Source organism: Bombyx mandarina, chromosome 11 (genome assembly GCF_030267445.1).
Source record: "Bombyx mandarina strain Sakado chromosome 11, ASM3026744v2".
Lineage (NCBI taxonomy): Eukaryota > Metazoa > Arthropoda > Insecta > Lepidoptera > Bombycidae > Bombyx > Bombyx mandarina.
The window spans coordinates 7,775,677-7,792,261 of NC_143218.1; the positions used below are offsets into that span (position 1 = coordinate 7,775,677).

The 16,585-nt window shown below is 37.4% G+C and overlaps 1 protein-coding gene across 1 annotated transcript in view; it reads right to left on the reverse strand.

The window, feature by feature from the left end:
• The window catches only part of LOC114242199 (uncharacterized), a 128,501-nt gene that overhangs the window by 19,925 nt on the left and 91,991 nt on the right, over positions 1-16,585 (reverse strand). Inside the window, exon 3 of the mRNA XM_089730856.1 lies at positions 2,283-2,648. Within this exon, the coding sequence (XP_089586982.1) occupies positions 2,283-2,435 (153 nt within the window). The 5' untranslated portion in view covers positions 2,436-2,648. The remainder of the gene's footprint in view (positions 1-2,282; positions 2,649-16,585) is intronic.

The following is a 16,585-nucleotide window of genomic DNA, read 5'->3' on the forward strand; positions in this document are numbered from 1 at the left end:
AAAGACAACATGTGAAACTAAGGTAAATGTTGGCTCAATCAAATATGTAGAGTTATGGATGAATGTCACGTTACACACAGTTTATTGAAAACAATTTATTTAAAGGCACACGCGTTCTTTTAAACGCTGCTCGCTCGTTCTTTAGGCAGATCTCTGAGCCGCTCATAACCCAATATTAGCTTACATTCCGGTCGTTATGTTTTGTTGCCATTTTAATTGATACGAACGAAACGTACAAACATATTTGATGTATTACCGAAATAAATGTTGGCGGCATCTGGTACCGGTCCGACGGTGGACTCAAACATTTTCGTGTGCAGTTTTATTACGTAGTTATAGCAATATTAATGTGTGTTACGAATTAAAATGAAAGTAGAGCATTATCTAATCTAGTTGGGACAGGAATTTATTTAATAGGTTGTTTTGGTTTTTTTTTTTTGGAAAACTAATATTAATTTACTTTTAATTTCTTAAATATCGTTTTTAAATTGTACTTTTTAACATGCTGCGGATTCGTCACCGTCGTTCGTAATACGAACGCGAAAAAAAATAATTATTTTTGTTCCATAATAATTCAAAATCACAAAAATAAACAAAGCTTTTTTATTCAACTAAATTTTGACATTGGCAATTAAATTTGACACTTGAATGTCAGTCAGTCTTCTGCCGTAAACAGAAAAAAGACCGACACGGTAATTATAATTCTCAGAACTATTTTTTTTTATAAGTCATTATTGCTTTTATGTTTGTAGGAAATATTTGAATAATCTTTTGGCTGTGGTGTCGTCCTAACATAGCACAAGCTCGCATCGTTTCTTATGGTTGATATAAAAGGCCATTTTTATTTATTTCAGCTTCCCCTTGACGTGTAGGTAAGCTCACACCGGAGTGTTGCTAACACTGGCCCTAGCAAGAGCAGTGCTTCGCAGAATCTACCACCGGATCGGAAACGCGACCCATTGAGAAGATCCGGCGAGAAACTGAGTGGGCTAAGGCCATTAAAGGATCAATCAAAAATTACAGGTTATAGGACGTTATGTGAGTCCGCACGAGTAGGTACCACCACCCCCCTATCAATTACTGCCGTGAAGCAGTAATGCGCTTCAGTTCGAAAGGTGTGGCAGTCGTTGGACTGCAAAAACTGAGACCTTAGAACTTATGTCTCAAGGTGGGTGACAGCATTTACTTTGTATATGTCTATGGGCCCCGGTAATCATTTAACACCAGGTGGGCCTTGAGTTCGTCCATCCACCAAAGCAAGAGTTACAATCAGTACAGTCAAGTCAGTATAGTTACAACGGCTACCCAACCCTTCAAACCGAAACGCATTACTGTAAAGCAGGCTGAAATAAGCAGGGCGGTGGTACTTACCCGCGCGGACTCACAATACGTCCTACCACCAGTAATGACGCAAATTTATCTTAAGTATTATAATATTTTCGCAGAGTTAAACTATTGTAATGTAATAATTAAGTATATAATACTTTAACAGAGATCGTCGACCCATTTATGCACTTGGAGTGCATAAATGTATTAAAAGTCATATCGAGGGGTGAAAGGCTATTTGGTTTAAGCCACATTTTTGCAACTTGACAAGAAAGCCATTTCAAGTTTAAAATTGGGATAAAATATCATGAAAAAAAACTTCTCAAGCTATTTGAATGGCGTAAACATAATTGAAGTTCGATTAAAAACATCGAACTGTTGATACTACATAATACGAAATAAAACGGAACTTTAATTACAAAAATAAATGTCGCGTATTAAGCGAAATGTCGCTTAAACGAAATAGCCTTTTATTCCTCGATATAATGGTGTACCGTAGATACGTCCTTACGGATCCATCAGATCCAATAACCCTTGCATTAGACGCCTTCAGCTCTAACGCTAGGAGCAGGCTTACGGACCCCGATAACCACGTATTAAGGTAACCTTATTATTAAGATTATTATTATTATTAAGGTTACCTTATTTATCTATTCCGTATCGATAACCCTACTCGTCGAACTCGGCAAAGAATTCGACGGGCAACCTAACCCATGCATTAGCCCGCTGAGTTTCTCGCCGGATCTTCTCAGCGGGCGATTCCGATACGGTATTCATTTGCGAAGCAATTGCTCTTGAGTTGTTAGGTCTCCTTTGGATGCGTTCGGGCAGCTGATAGCAAATCCCACCCCTCCTGGCTGAGCCTTTCCTTGCCCACCTATCCCGGTGAAACTGGAAAGGCCTCTGGGCCAAAATCATTAAAAAAAAATGACAAAAAAAATGGTGTGTAATCTTACCGTGTACTCTGACAGCGTCCTCTCCGAAGGTGCTCTATGGCTGTCGTTTTCATCTCTAGACGATGCTCTGTGCAAATATCCTCCGGATGACGGCGAATCCACACCAGAACGATGCGTGGCTACATAATGGTTGTTCTTCAATTTGTGCGCCATTTTTGTTTGTTTCTTTTTTCTCAATTAAATCACGTCAATGTGACGTACATTTTCAAAAATGGGTCGTTCGAATTTGCTTGTCCGTCATTTTCTCTTTTTTTTTTCTAATTCAATGGTATATTTTTTCATTTAGCGTCACGTCTGTCAAAATGTTCCAGTTTCGTGATAATTTCGGTTCGTATTTCGATTTCTCTTAATGGGTCAGAATCGATTCTGAAACAAAGAAACAACTATTATTTTATGGGATCGTTAAATTTGGCTTGACCTTTTACTATCGACCTTGATGCTAGGAGATTTGTGATACAGTAGTGATTGATGTATTGGAATCGTTTTGATCGATTTATAATCTCGATATAATTTACAACAATAAATCATGATTGAAATACGTTGTACAATTTTTTTATTGTTTAAATTCAATGTTATAAATAAGTTTCACTTTCATGGTTTAAGCTATTTATTAAAATTGCCATTCCAACGATTATATTTTTCGAAACGTGACTCATAAATCGATATAATCTTTTCTGGTATCGATATTGGTAATAAACGAACAAAAAAACTTGACTGACACATCGGTGTTCATTCGATATTAAACAATGGTGGGAATTTTATTACTGTTTGTAATTCGAAAAAAAAAGGTTTGAACTCAATTAGGTGTGAATGGCCTGATTTTTTTCGTTGGCTTTTAGTACTAGCGTTTTATCGATTAAATTTGTTCCCATTGGTTTCGCAAAATTTTTGCTTTTATAAAATCGCTCGATTTCGTGTTTCGATTTTTGTAATATTGACAATAAATAGAAACAATAAATTTGTTAAATGTATTCTACATTTACAGATGGAATATACTAGACATCTTTAGTGGGTATTGTAATTTTTGCTTATTAAAATTAGAATGTCCTTCTTGTTTGGGTTTTATTATTAGTCAAAATGACAGATGAGTCTTTTTCACCCTAATAATAACACGGGTCAACACCAAATTTGACTTTGGTTGCAAAGCATAAAATTTCGATATTTTAGATCGTAATTAGACGAAAAAAAAATACATGGCATGAAACAGTTTGCTTTTGAACTTTAATAAATTGACCACATATGAAACAAAATGCATCAGCATCATATTTACACTTTCGTGACATTTAAAGTTTTTTTGGCATTGTACAAAACACCTGATCGTTGTTTATGATTCGAGTGCCATCTAGTGGCACTGTGTAAACGTAAATACCCCACTCTCATAGCGCGGTTTTTTTGAAAGTATTAAAATTAATAAAAATTTATAAAAAAATTGAAAAATGAGTATTATTACTACTATAACTATCACAAAAGCAAACTTTATACCAAAAAAGGTATTTTATTTTCATTTTTGTGAATAATTAACCGAAAAAACCTAGTATAAACGTTAGGACAAAGAACGATTTTTTTTCTGTAGAGTTGTGTAATCGATGAAATGCAACATGATCTTATAGCCAAGATGGCGGTACTAACACATTAGTGATTTCGACAGTAGAACATCTATTCTAAATGTTCACTCCACACATCAAAGTTTCGAAGTAGTCGTGGCCTAAAGGATAAGACGTCCGGTGCATTTGAATCTAGCTAATGTCTAGATAATGTTGGAATCCCGCAGGCGGGTACGAATTTTTCTAATGAAATACGTACTTGACAAATTTTCACGATTGACTTCCACGGTGAAGGAATAACATCGTGTAATAAAAATCAAACCTGCAAAATTACAATTTGCGTAATTACTGACGGTAGTACATATTGGGAGTTCGGACGGGTAGGTACTACCACCTTGCCTATTTCTGCTGTGAAGCAGCAATGCGTTTCGGTTTGAAGGGTGGAGCAGTCGTTGTACTGTAAAACTTTAGAACTCATGTCTGAAGGTAGATGGCGGCTTTTACTTTGTAGATGTCCATGGGCTCCGGTAATTATTTAACATCAGGTGGGCCGTAAGCTCGTCCACCCGTTTAAGCAATAAAAAAACTATATTGTATAACGGTTGTAATTTTAAAATAATATAATCATATAGGTATAGGCAGCCGCGTGGTGCCTATCACTGCGGGTTCATATTATGCCCTATGCATACAAGAGCTTTTATGTACATAATTATCTGCGTCTGCAGTCTACAAATGATGTAAATAGACGGCGTATAGACGAAAACGCCGAATAAATTCGCAATACAGAGTCAAAAAAACTATAGTAAAAAACGGTGATGAAATTAAATTTACGAAAACAAAAATTTGTTTACAAGAAACACAGTCTCAGAATGAATGTCAACCCGTACAATATATATACAGTTACATACATAGAGTTTATAATCGTTTTAAAATAATAGTGAATAGAACGACGATAATATACGGGAGTATTTAATTGATAAAGACATTTCGATCGCTTTTATCGATTAAATACGAAACTCGATCGGGTGTTTTTTTTTAAATCGATTCAATTTCAATGTATCAAAATTATTTGTTTTTTCCACACATAAGAGACAAAGTAGTTGATTCAGTGTCATTGTCGCCTCTGTATGTCCACGAATTTTCTTTTTGTCTCGTAGTATATGTTCAGAGCTTTTTAGTTTTAAATTTAAATATAATAAACGAAATCAAATCTAAACTTTGAAGTGTTTGCGATTACGGTCGAATTTCGATAAATTGTGGACCGCTATTTTGTATTAATACCCTATCATCATGTAACACATTCAGGCATTATTTTCGCTCTTTAGAACAATTCGAAGTGTATTGTAATCTTCTTCAATGGCTAAATGAGTGATGACGATTGTAAGAATCGATTGTTCATTAATCGATATGCGTGTGCGACTCGTACATTCTTTTTTTTTTTTTAAATCGAATAATTGCTTTTATCTTTGCTCATAGTTTCCGCAATCGATGTTATGGTGTTTCAAACAAGAAAAGAATCGATTGACTAATATAATTGAGTAATCGAGTAATTTGTAATGCAAAATTATTCGAAAGGTTTCGTTCGAACAAAAACAGAACTGAACGGTCATTGTCGTGGATAAAAACTTTGTTTAACGCAATTAGTTTGGAGTGCTAGTGTTGTAGGTACCTCATGCTGTTAAATCAGTAATCGGTTATCGGGTCGAAGCCTAGGTTGGTCTGGACTCACTGGTAGTAGGACCTCTTGTGAGTCCGCGCGGGTAGGTACCACCACCCTGCCTATTTCTGCCGTGAAGCAGTAATGCGTTTCGATTTGAAGGGTGGGGCAGCCGTTGTGACTATACTGAGATCTTAGAACTTATATCTCAAGGTGGGTGGCGCATTTACGTTGTAGATGTCCATGGACTCCAGTAACCACTTAACACCAGGTGGGCTGTGAGCTCGTCCACCCATCTAAGCAATAAAAATAAAAAAAATGCAAAATTACACAAAAACCACTGACCCGTATTAACTGTATTAATTATTACCTGTATTAATTTTAATTCAGAATTATAATTTCGTCAACAGTAGCTGTTCTGCGTAGTATTTACTCGAAGTTCGAAGTATTACTGAAACGCCAACGTATAACGCAACGCTAAACGCGCCATTAAAATTCAAAACGACAAAATTGCTTTTGGAAATCACTATATAGTATAAAACAAAGTCGCTTTCTCTGTCCCTATATCTGTCTGTCCCTATGTATGCTTAAATCTTTAAAACTACGCAACGGATTTTGATGCGTTTTTTTTTAATAGATAGAGTGATTGAAGAGGAAGGTTTATATGTATAATAACATCCATTAAGTAGTGGAGAAATCAATGATACATTACAGTTTCCGAAGCGAAGCGAGGGCGGGTCGTTAGTAATTAAATAAAGTATAAAATTTATAAAGAACGATGTGACACCGATAAATTGTTATCCTATGATTTGCAAGCGAAGTAAATTGTTTTTTCGTAATAAGTTGACACTCTACAAAACTTGTCATGACCCATGCAAGCGTAGTGTTCGCTCACGCGGCCCGCCCTAACATAAAACTCCTTCAAGTCATTTAATCCCGTTTTTGCAGGATAGCCATCGGAGCATCATGGTTCCTAAGGAATGTGGATCTCCATGATGACCTGGAGCTTGACTCAGTCAATAAGTATATACAGTCGGCATCATTGCACCATTTTGAGAAGGCGGCACGACACGGAAACCCTCTTGTCGTGGCCGCCGGAAATTACATACCCGATCCTGTAGACCGAATGGTAAACAGTCGACGTCGCCCTAAATACGTCATTACGGATCCTCCCGATCCACTAACGGTGCTTTTAGGTACCTCAAGCACCAGTCACCGTTCTCGTCGAACCCGTCGCTTGCGACGGAGGGCTCAACGAGTAAATTAACCCATAGACACAGCCCACTGAGTTTCTCGTCGGATCTTCTCAGTGGGTCGCGTTTCCGATCCGGTGGTAGATTCTGTGAAGCACTGCTCTTACTAGGGCCAGTGTTAGCAACACTCCCGGTTTGAGCCCCGTGAGCTGACAAACGCGTCAAGGCGAAACTGAAATAGCCTCTCAAGGCTATCAGCATAGGTAGGAAAAAAAGAAGATAAATTGTTGAAAATATTTAATTAATAAAATATTTTTGAATAAATAATTATGAAGATGTCGTGGTCTAAAGGATAAGACACCTGGTGCATTCATATCGAGCAATACAAGTGGGCCTGTGTTCGAATTCTACAGACAGGTACCAATGTTTCGAATGATATGCGTTCTAATGAAATAAGTTTCACAATTACTATTGCTAAATGTATTAAATACATACTTTTATGGAAACTACATGTGTGCCACTTATAACACGTCCCACGTAACACTATGACTTAAGCCTTTCTTGGAATACAAACAACTGCACGATGCTTCGTCACAATCTCGTGAATGATTCAGAAACGCGTAGGCGATGCACGTCTACATACTTGATCCTACGTCTACAGACATTGATTTTAATTTTTTATTCATACATATTATGTTAATAGTTCTATGAATGCGTCCAGGGTTGACCACTTCACGAATTTTGATGGATGTTACTGTAAATTATACATAGTGTCGCTTACAATTCTCAACGGCTAGCGCGACCCAAATCGTAGCTGATAAGTATTCTTAGACGCAGTGAATTTTTTAAGCGAGATGGTTATGTACTAAAATGAGCCCATGACCCTCGACTGCTGTATATAAAACCCTATCATAGGGCACAGTTACCTTCACAGATATACAAGGTGAACATTTGAATCTTTTTAGTAACATTCAATAATTTACTGAATTTTCGCGAAACAATTTAAAATAACTTCGTCCATCTGTATTTCCGGTTCGTTATTTTAAATCACTTGTGGGATTTTGACACGATCTTCACTTAAATAATTTAATTTCTTTTAAACCTAAGAGGTTCCCTACACATCAGCTTTATCAGAATTGTGAAGTGCTTAGTATCCGGCAATTATTTATTTATAAAATAATCTTGAAACAACATTCCATTTGTTTTTACAACCCTAATTTAGTACAGAGGCGACGTAATCATAATGTCTGTAGAACCATCCGATTTAAAACTCAATTTATCCATAGGTTTTTGAGCAGAACTTCTGTATTTAATTGGTTGCTTAATTTCAACTATGAGGACACTGAAAATTTGTTAAATAACTTTTAATGTTTTTGACTTCACCCACACACACCCTCTTACACTCACACATGCGCAGACTCATTACACACAGAGGGTACATTAATACATTCATTTCAATATTATTTTTTTGTTAATTTTTATATTTTTAAGCTTACATTTTGTCACTTTTATGTAAACCATGAATTTCAGTGTATTTCTTGTCTATTAACTTTCTGTTTCTGTGAAGTAAAGCTGTTGTATTCTTTGTACGAGGAGCACTGCTGCTTGAGATACAGGTTTTATCACCTAGTTCAAGCACAGATGCACATTATGCTTGTGTTTCTACTTCTATGTCAATAATAAATAAATAAATAAAAATAAATTTTTAGTTTAAGTGAACACTATTGGTGTTTTATATCTGTCCATGTTTGTTCCTACCACCATTTATTTATTTATTTACATGGAAAACTATCGATACAACAAAAATGTATTTAAAAAAATAGCTATAACAATAATCAAACATATTTCCACCATCAAAATCACATATAAGTAGATAGTAGTAGATAAGAAAAAAAAGAGAAATTTAGAAATTTGAGTTTACACAAAAAAAAAACAAAAAAAAAAAAAGCAATTGTATTGCAACCAACTAATACGCATTATAATACGCACATATTATTATTTACATCAACTTACACAATAAAACTTAATAATACTCTTAAAATACTACTACTAATACCAAGTAAATGATAATCGTAAACGAAATACCTACCCGAGAATGAATCACACAAATACTTATAATTACTGCTTCCCGGGCTTTGTTAGACATTTTATAGAAACATAGTTCTGCGGTTTCCCGTATCTGATATGTGTATCGGACACTGACAAAACAACATCGACAAACTCTAACTATATTATAATAATATATATAACTATATGGAATTATGGGATTGATGAAATAATTTGAGAGCGGCACGCTTGCTAAAGCCAAATTGACAATGGCATGTTTTATGTAAAGAATTACACGATAGATGTATTCACGAAGCAGCTGTCTTTGAGCTGTTAGTTCTCCTTCGGAGGCTCTCGGGCAGCTGTTAGCCAATCCCTTCCCCCCTGGTTGAGCCTTCGCTCGCCTACCTGTTCTGGTCAATCAATCGGGGTCGTCGTACCCCCTTACGGGGGCACGGAACGGGCCTCGGGGTGAACCCCACTACCCGGGCAGAAGCTCCTTGCCGCACAGGGCAGGGGTGATGTGGGTGCAGGATGAAATGGAGGAGGGGAGAACTGCTGGCAGCGTGTACGGCCACAAAAACATCGGCATGATATATACATAATACGAAGGCTTGATTAGGCCAAGGGATGGCGCCCACCGGCGTCGTGTTGTCCTCTGCTTTTTTTTTGGTGAAACTGGAAAGGCCTCCGGGTCACCAGTAATCTTTCAATGATAAACTAAATTTTAGGATAATATGTTTCCTAGTTGTAAGTGCCTTGTAAGCATCGGCCTTTCGTCGACGTAGGGATTTGTAAGTCGGAAGGATAATCACATAATTTGTTTTTAAAGTTACACTTTACTTTTATGGTCACATGGATAGGTCTTTAATTTTGCTCGCCCACCTATCCTAGTGAAACTGGAAAGGCCTTCGGGCCAACTTCTAATCCTTCCTTCCTAAAAGAAAATAAATACCTGGCAGTTTCAGAATATTATTGTAATATCAAGGACCTTTATTTCGGGTCAATTGTGACGTCAGAATGTTCATTGTTCGAAGTTTCTATTGTTTCGAACGATGACGTTCGCGGCGTGGCATCTTTTCGTCTGTACGTGCTCTGAATGTGCATTTAAAATCGCTTAGTTTACGTTTGCAATAAATTTAACTCTCAAAACTTTCCTTCACGTTTTGTTCGCTGATCACACCCCACTCTAAGTTCGGTCGGAGTCGCTTTTTGTTAAATACTCGTATAATTCGACTGCGGTGTCCATGTTTGGTATCAGTATACAAACCGGCTCGCGTATTTGTTGCCGAGGACACGGTTGTAACTCAGTAGGGATGACAACACGTTACACCACCGAAAATATATCTCACAGACGTTCACAGATGGTCTCCCCCAAGTCTCGTCACAACGACCAGTCCTGAGCTGCTTGCATCCAGCGGATTCCTGCGAACCTCAATAAGTCATCGATTCACCCTTGGGAAGGCCTACTCACGATACGTCTTTCGGTACACAATGCGCCCTACCCATTGCCAGTTTAACGTCCCAATTCTTTGAGCTATGTCGGTTCCCACGCTTTTTTTTTTTAATTTATTGCTTAGGTGTGAGGACGAGCTCACAGCCTACCTGGTGTTAAGTGGTTACTGGAGCCCATAGACACCTACAACGTAAATGCGCCACACCTTGAGATATAGTTCTAAGGTCTCAGTATAGTCACAATGGCTGCCCCACCCTTCAAACCAAAACGCATTACTGCTTCACGGCAGAAATAGGCGGGGCGGTGGTACCTACCCGTGCGGACTCACAAGAGGTCCTACCACCAGTAATTACGCAAATTATAATTTTGCGGGTTTGATTTTTATTGCACGATGTTATTCCTTCACCGTGGAAGTGAACATTTGCTGAGTATGTATTTCATTAGAAAAATTGGTACCCGCCAGCGGAATTCGAACACCGGTGCATCGCTCGATACGAATGCACCGGACGTCTTATCCTTTAGGCCACGACGACTTCAAATCTATTCTGCGAATCTTCTCATGTCTGATTTGATTTCGAAGGAAAAACCCCGAGTGTAACCCTCTCCATTCTTCTTTAGGTGACCTTGAGCCTTTTCATAAGACCCATTCTGAGCGAACACGTTTCATTGCCATATGTCATCACAACACATACTGGCTAAAGACTTTCGTCTTGACACTGTGGCATTGGTGACTTGAGACACTGGTGGTGATTAAAAGATTCTACGTAGCTTTCCGAATTCTGCCCATCTGAGTTGGGTTCAATGATTCACCTCTTTGTCGAAATTGGATCTATCTAGCTGAACAGTTTGCCCTAGGTAAATAAATATACTCGTCGACAGCTTCGAGCGTAGAGTTTCCGATCTTTACTGGAGTGGCCGTTACATGGACATTAGCCATTAATACGCATTACGTATTCGAGTCGTAACTAAAAACAATTCATCAATTGAAATCCTTACAACTTCGATTGTGCTTAGACCGCAGAGAGCTTAGAACATTTCCTAATTATATTTTATTGGTGCTTGATACTGCCGCGCTTAACTTTCTAACGTAAAAGGGAATAATTGACAGTTAAACTTAAAAGGAATTTTCCAATTTACGTAATTCAAGTAATGCGTGGACAGTTCGGCTCGGCGTTGGAGGTATGGAGAGACGAAGTGATTGTTTTAAGCATTCGCGTGTATCTATAGGCTCTTTGCCGAATCTTCTCAGTCGGTCGCGATTCCGATCCGGTAGTATGTTCAGCGAAATAACGCTCTTGCTCTGGTGATGGAAGGCCGGCTATCCTCGACTCGTGTACTGTACTGTTCATTTATGTTCATAGAACATATCCAATATTAATTGACCAGTCATTTAAAAACAGAACACCGAAACTATATCATTATCACGTGGCAATTAAGAATAATAATAAAAAAACTCAATCTAAAATCGATCTCGAAAACTTATAATCTATAGAACTGTTAATTACATTCCGTGGTTTAAAATAGAGCATTTATCATCACGCCGCTGCTGAGTAGACAGGAGTCATTCGTACAGAACTAATCAAGTTATCATGATTTGACGACTGCTCATCAAGTCATCGAATCGAATTAGTCTATTAGGCTGGAGTACAACTGCGAAGCGATAATATTATATAGCTATTAAATCTTTAATTCGTTTAATTAACTTAACGGCTTGGCATTTCTGACGTCCATGGGCGATGGAAACCACTCACCATCAGGTGGACCGTATGCTCGTGTGCCTACAAGGGCAATAAAAAAAAAATAGAATTCTATGAAATATGTACAATCAGTTGATAAAGAAACAATAAATATTTCGCGAACACTTAAAACACAACCAACAACAAAAAAAACTAGATGTTATAATTTTTTTTAAATAGATAAATTTTAGAAAGAAATCGCTATGAAATTTTTATCAAAAAACAGTAAATAATATTTCAAAACATATAATAAAAAACTGAAATTCATATTCAAAATAATTTTATTATAGTTTTTATATTAATTTAGTGGAATTGCTCTCCTTAAGTATCAAATTGCCCCCTCCAGGGGCGTGGGGCCAGGTTGACTGGTTCGAATTAGTACAAGCGTTTTACAATATAACTGGAAGCTTCTTTATCATCTGTCAAGACGGGCTACGGCATAATAATTGGCATATCTACAGAGTTTACCATTTAGCGTAGGTATTTAAATAATTAAATCTAGTTTTAAAAAAACAAGCTGAAATAACATAGCAGAATTTAATTTTAATTTAATTGTCCAGCGTGTTGGCCAATTATATAAAGATTGCATTATCATCGATCCTCGATGCGAGGGAAAGTTTTTTTAAGTCAATCGGACCTCTTGAAGTTGGTGAAAGCTACGTTGAAAAGTACTTTTTTATATGGACAGATACCGGCCAAGCTAATAAAAACTTGTCACGCTTAGACATTATATAGCTTTAAGTGGACTGCAAGCATTACGCTGCTACAAAATATGTTTTGGATACATTAATCAGCTTCGTAACATATGTTCCAGATATAATCTAATTATAGACACGCCCAATATATTCCGCAGTGAAAGTGTTTGTGAGGTAATATTTATCGTACAGCGTGTTGTGTGATGTTAAATTTATCGTAACAAAAAAAATATTCAGCATCTCGAGTCAATTATTTTTTAATAAAAAATATGACAGTAGTTTTGTGTACTGCACTGATATGAAATTGTATATTGTTGTGAAATTATGACAGTGGCGCGTATTCTTTATCAATAAACAATAAAATATTATTAATGTCAACATTACGTACAAACTTTTGGTTTATTACCTTTATTATTTATTACCTATTATTATTATTCGATAATTACCCGTAGTGATCTGAAGCATAAGACGCCCATTGTACTAATACCAACTGATGCGTTTATGCCTATGTTGAAATCCCGCAGGAAGGTAATAATTTATTAAGATTTTTTTATTGTCCTTGTACGAGCATACGGCCCTGCTGATGAATGGTTCCCGTCACTTACGGACGTCAGCAATGCCAGTGGTAAAGCCGAACCGCTGCCTACCGTCAATATATACTAAATACGTGTTTATGAATGACTTCCATTCTACAGGAATAACATAATAGTTACATTCGCAAATTTATGCTGGTGGTTCACTGAGCGTGTCATGTTAGCTTACACAGAGAGGCTCCAACATCTTGTTTGTTGCGTTCAGATTCTTTTGCCTACCTAGTAAGCTCGAGGGTTGATACTAACTTCACCAAACGTGTAGGCGATTTCACGGGACTCAGCCTGGGAGACTTTGCTAACATCGATCCAAGCAAGGGCAGTGCTTAGCTGAATCTAACATGGGATCGGAATCGCGACCAAATGAGAATGGGAGGATCCAAAATGCCGTGTCAGTATTCATGCGATTCGGTCTGAAAGAAGGATTGATCCTTCAACAATACAATTCAAACTTTGACCTTTGAACTCTTCGGAATTCAGTTGTGATGCTTACGGGTTCCCATATCTACTTAAAATCAGACGAATTCATTCCCAAAGGAAAGAAAAAAAAAGAGAACTAAATCATATTATCGCGTGAGGAAATGATAATTAGAAAGGAATTTCGAAAAGTGCTTATTACCATATCCTTAAGGCTTACGCTTAAAATCGTTTAACAGTAATTTCGGTTACAAATTGGAACAATCTGTATACTACATAGCTAGTTTGTACCGTACCGCAGCCAACTCGATTATATTTGATTTGATCTATGGTTCCCTTAATTCATTATTATATTTAAAAAAAGAATGTTTCAGTATACGTTTGCGTTTTCTATGCGTTCCTAATTAATATAATTGCGATTAGTGCAATTGTTGTTATTACTTCAGTGAGGGTATCTGCATTCGCGAAGCAGTTGTCATCGAGCCGTTAGTCCCCTTCGGAGGCGCTCGGGCAGCTGTTAATAAATCCCACTCCTCCTGGCTGAGCCCGGGTTCGCCTACCTGTCCTTGTGAAACTGGAAAGGCATTAAGGCTACCAGTAATCCTTCCTTCCTAAAAAAGAAAGGTATTTCTTATAATATCATCAAGATACGTCAAGTGGTCTTGTGGTCATTAGCGCAGTGTAAGGCATCTTCGGTATTTAACTTCGATTTCCAACAAGCCATGTAGCAACTGAAAAATCCCCACACTGTGTTTTCATGTACCAAAATACTGCCTCACTATTTGGAAGCGGATGCAGACCACCTCAAGTTGACCTGAACTCAGATTTCGCAACACCAATATACCTAAATTGTGTACGATTGAGGGCCACTGCCTTGCGAAATTCCGACCACGAGTATGATTAGCCCTGTGGCCGTTGAAGGCGCGGCTTAGAGTCGATTCTCGATTTTATAACGCGAAACGTGAAACAAGGGAATTGTTGCAGCCGTGGCATTTAGCTTACGAGTGTCCACTGTATCAAGCATGTTATCTTTGTTATCTCCTAATTTGAATAAACTAAATTGTGAACGTTACACAATCTCGTTACCTTCTAACCGTGAAGGACAAATATTTGCCTAGTAGAATTGCCTGGTTAGTGGCTAGTGATGTTGACTGCGATCCACGATTAACCCGCCACTAGGTTCGAGATCCAGTTGAATTCGATAACTTTGTAGGCAGCGGCTTGGCTCTGCCCCTGGCATTGCTGAAGTCCATGGGCGACGGTAACCACTCACCATCAGGTGGGCCGTATGCTCGTCTGCCTACAAGGGCAATAAAAAAATAATAAAAAAAACTTTGTTAAAGGTGCTCAGTAATATCCCCTTAGACTAGCTACCATCGAATAGATAGGGAAAAAAATAGGTCTAAGTATATCTGTTCTTTGTAAATAACTAGACTTTGGTTATCATCGGTAGAACACTTTTACCTACCGTCTACGCACCTGATCACCCGGTTTGATTCTGGCTCCACGATCTGTTCGTTACGATTTTTTTCGAATTTACCGAGATCATATTACTTGTAATTAAATTCTTATCTGAATATATTTCACTGACCAGCTACTGATTTAGTAACGTTATCTATAAATTATTTCTCGATTGTTCCACTGACATTTGGTATCCGAATAAATAATGTTACGAGTAACGAATTAAGTTCGCTTAGAGTGTGTTTCGTTTTGGGTAGGGCCGCTTATTGATGGTGGGTTTCATTCAAGGTTTGTATAAGTTTTTCTGTAAGGTTTTGTCTTTATCGAATTAAAAAATGTGTAGTGTCTTGGGACACCAGATAGGAACGAAGTACCTTATTATAAAAATATTAATTTTAAGTTCTATTCGAGGTATAAAAAAATTAAAACTGGAGGTTTCGCAACAACCCACGGTCATTCGGTAACGTGCGAACTTATTGTGGTACACTTCATTCACGGTTGTTTGCATAAGAGTTAGTGTATTGCGTAAACGAACGCTCTGAGATCGTGGTAATTAATGATAAAAAAATATGTTATTTTTGTACGTTATTACAAAGTTAAGTTGTACACTGTGTGCATTACTAATTTGTACGTTATTACAAAGTTAAGTCGTACATTGTGTGCATTACTAATGAAAATCTTACGTTACGGACGTTTTTTCCCGGTTAGGGTACCCCTCCGCATCGTCCCTTATAAGGAACTTCGTTCCAAAAAAAATACATTTTTACTGCGGGAGACGGCTAGACGAATTCACAGGCAATCTGATGTTAGAAGTTAGTGGATTCACGTAGACATCATAACGTGAATTCGTTCGTGTTTAGCCTTGAACAAGTCTAGCATGAGAGACGATCGCCACGGCTTCGACATGATGTGATAACAGGTCAATGGATATCATTAATAAAATAGTCTAAAGTAATGAAGATTAATTTCATTTAAAGGAATCGTTTTTGTAATACATAGATAATATGGATAGTTTCAATCACTAAGTAAAATCTAATAAATACATCAAAACGATAAATACATCAGATAATGTTATCAATCGTTATGTATTATTAATGCTAAATATATCTGCAGTTGGCTTGTCGTTTATTATGGCCACAAATGACGTCAAACGCATCGAATTTGAACACATGCAAGTTTTAGTAAAGTCAGGTTTTAGTTAGCTTAATTCATTGGCATTGGGGGGGTCATATCTTTAAAAACCTAACGTTTCAGCTTGAGTACGTCTCTGGTCACCGTTAACAGTACGAGCAGGTGTTGGTCCAGTAAAGATTACTAGATGGTTATCAGCACACGCCTCCTTCACAGAGCTCTCTTTAGCTAACAGTTAAACGATTATCGGTTAGATTTAACTTCGTTTCAAACAGTTAAAGTGAACGTTTGTGAAGATTATAATTACGATTTGTCTCATAGTACTGTTGTTAACTTGTTCAGCTATGCGCTGGTATACTTTCTAAGAGTTTTCCTGT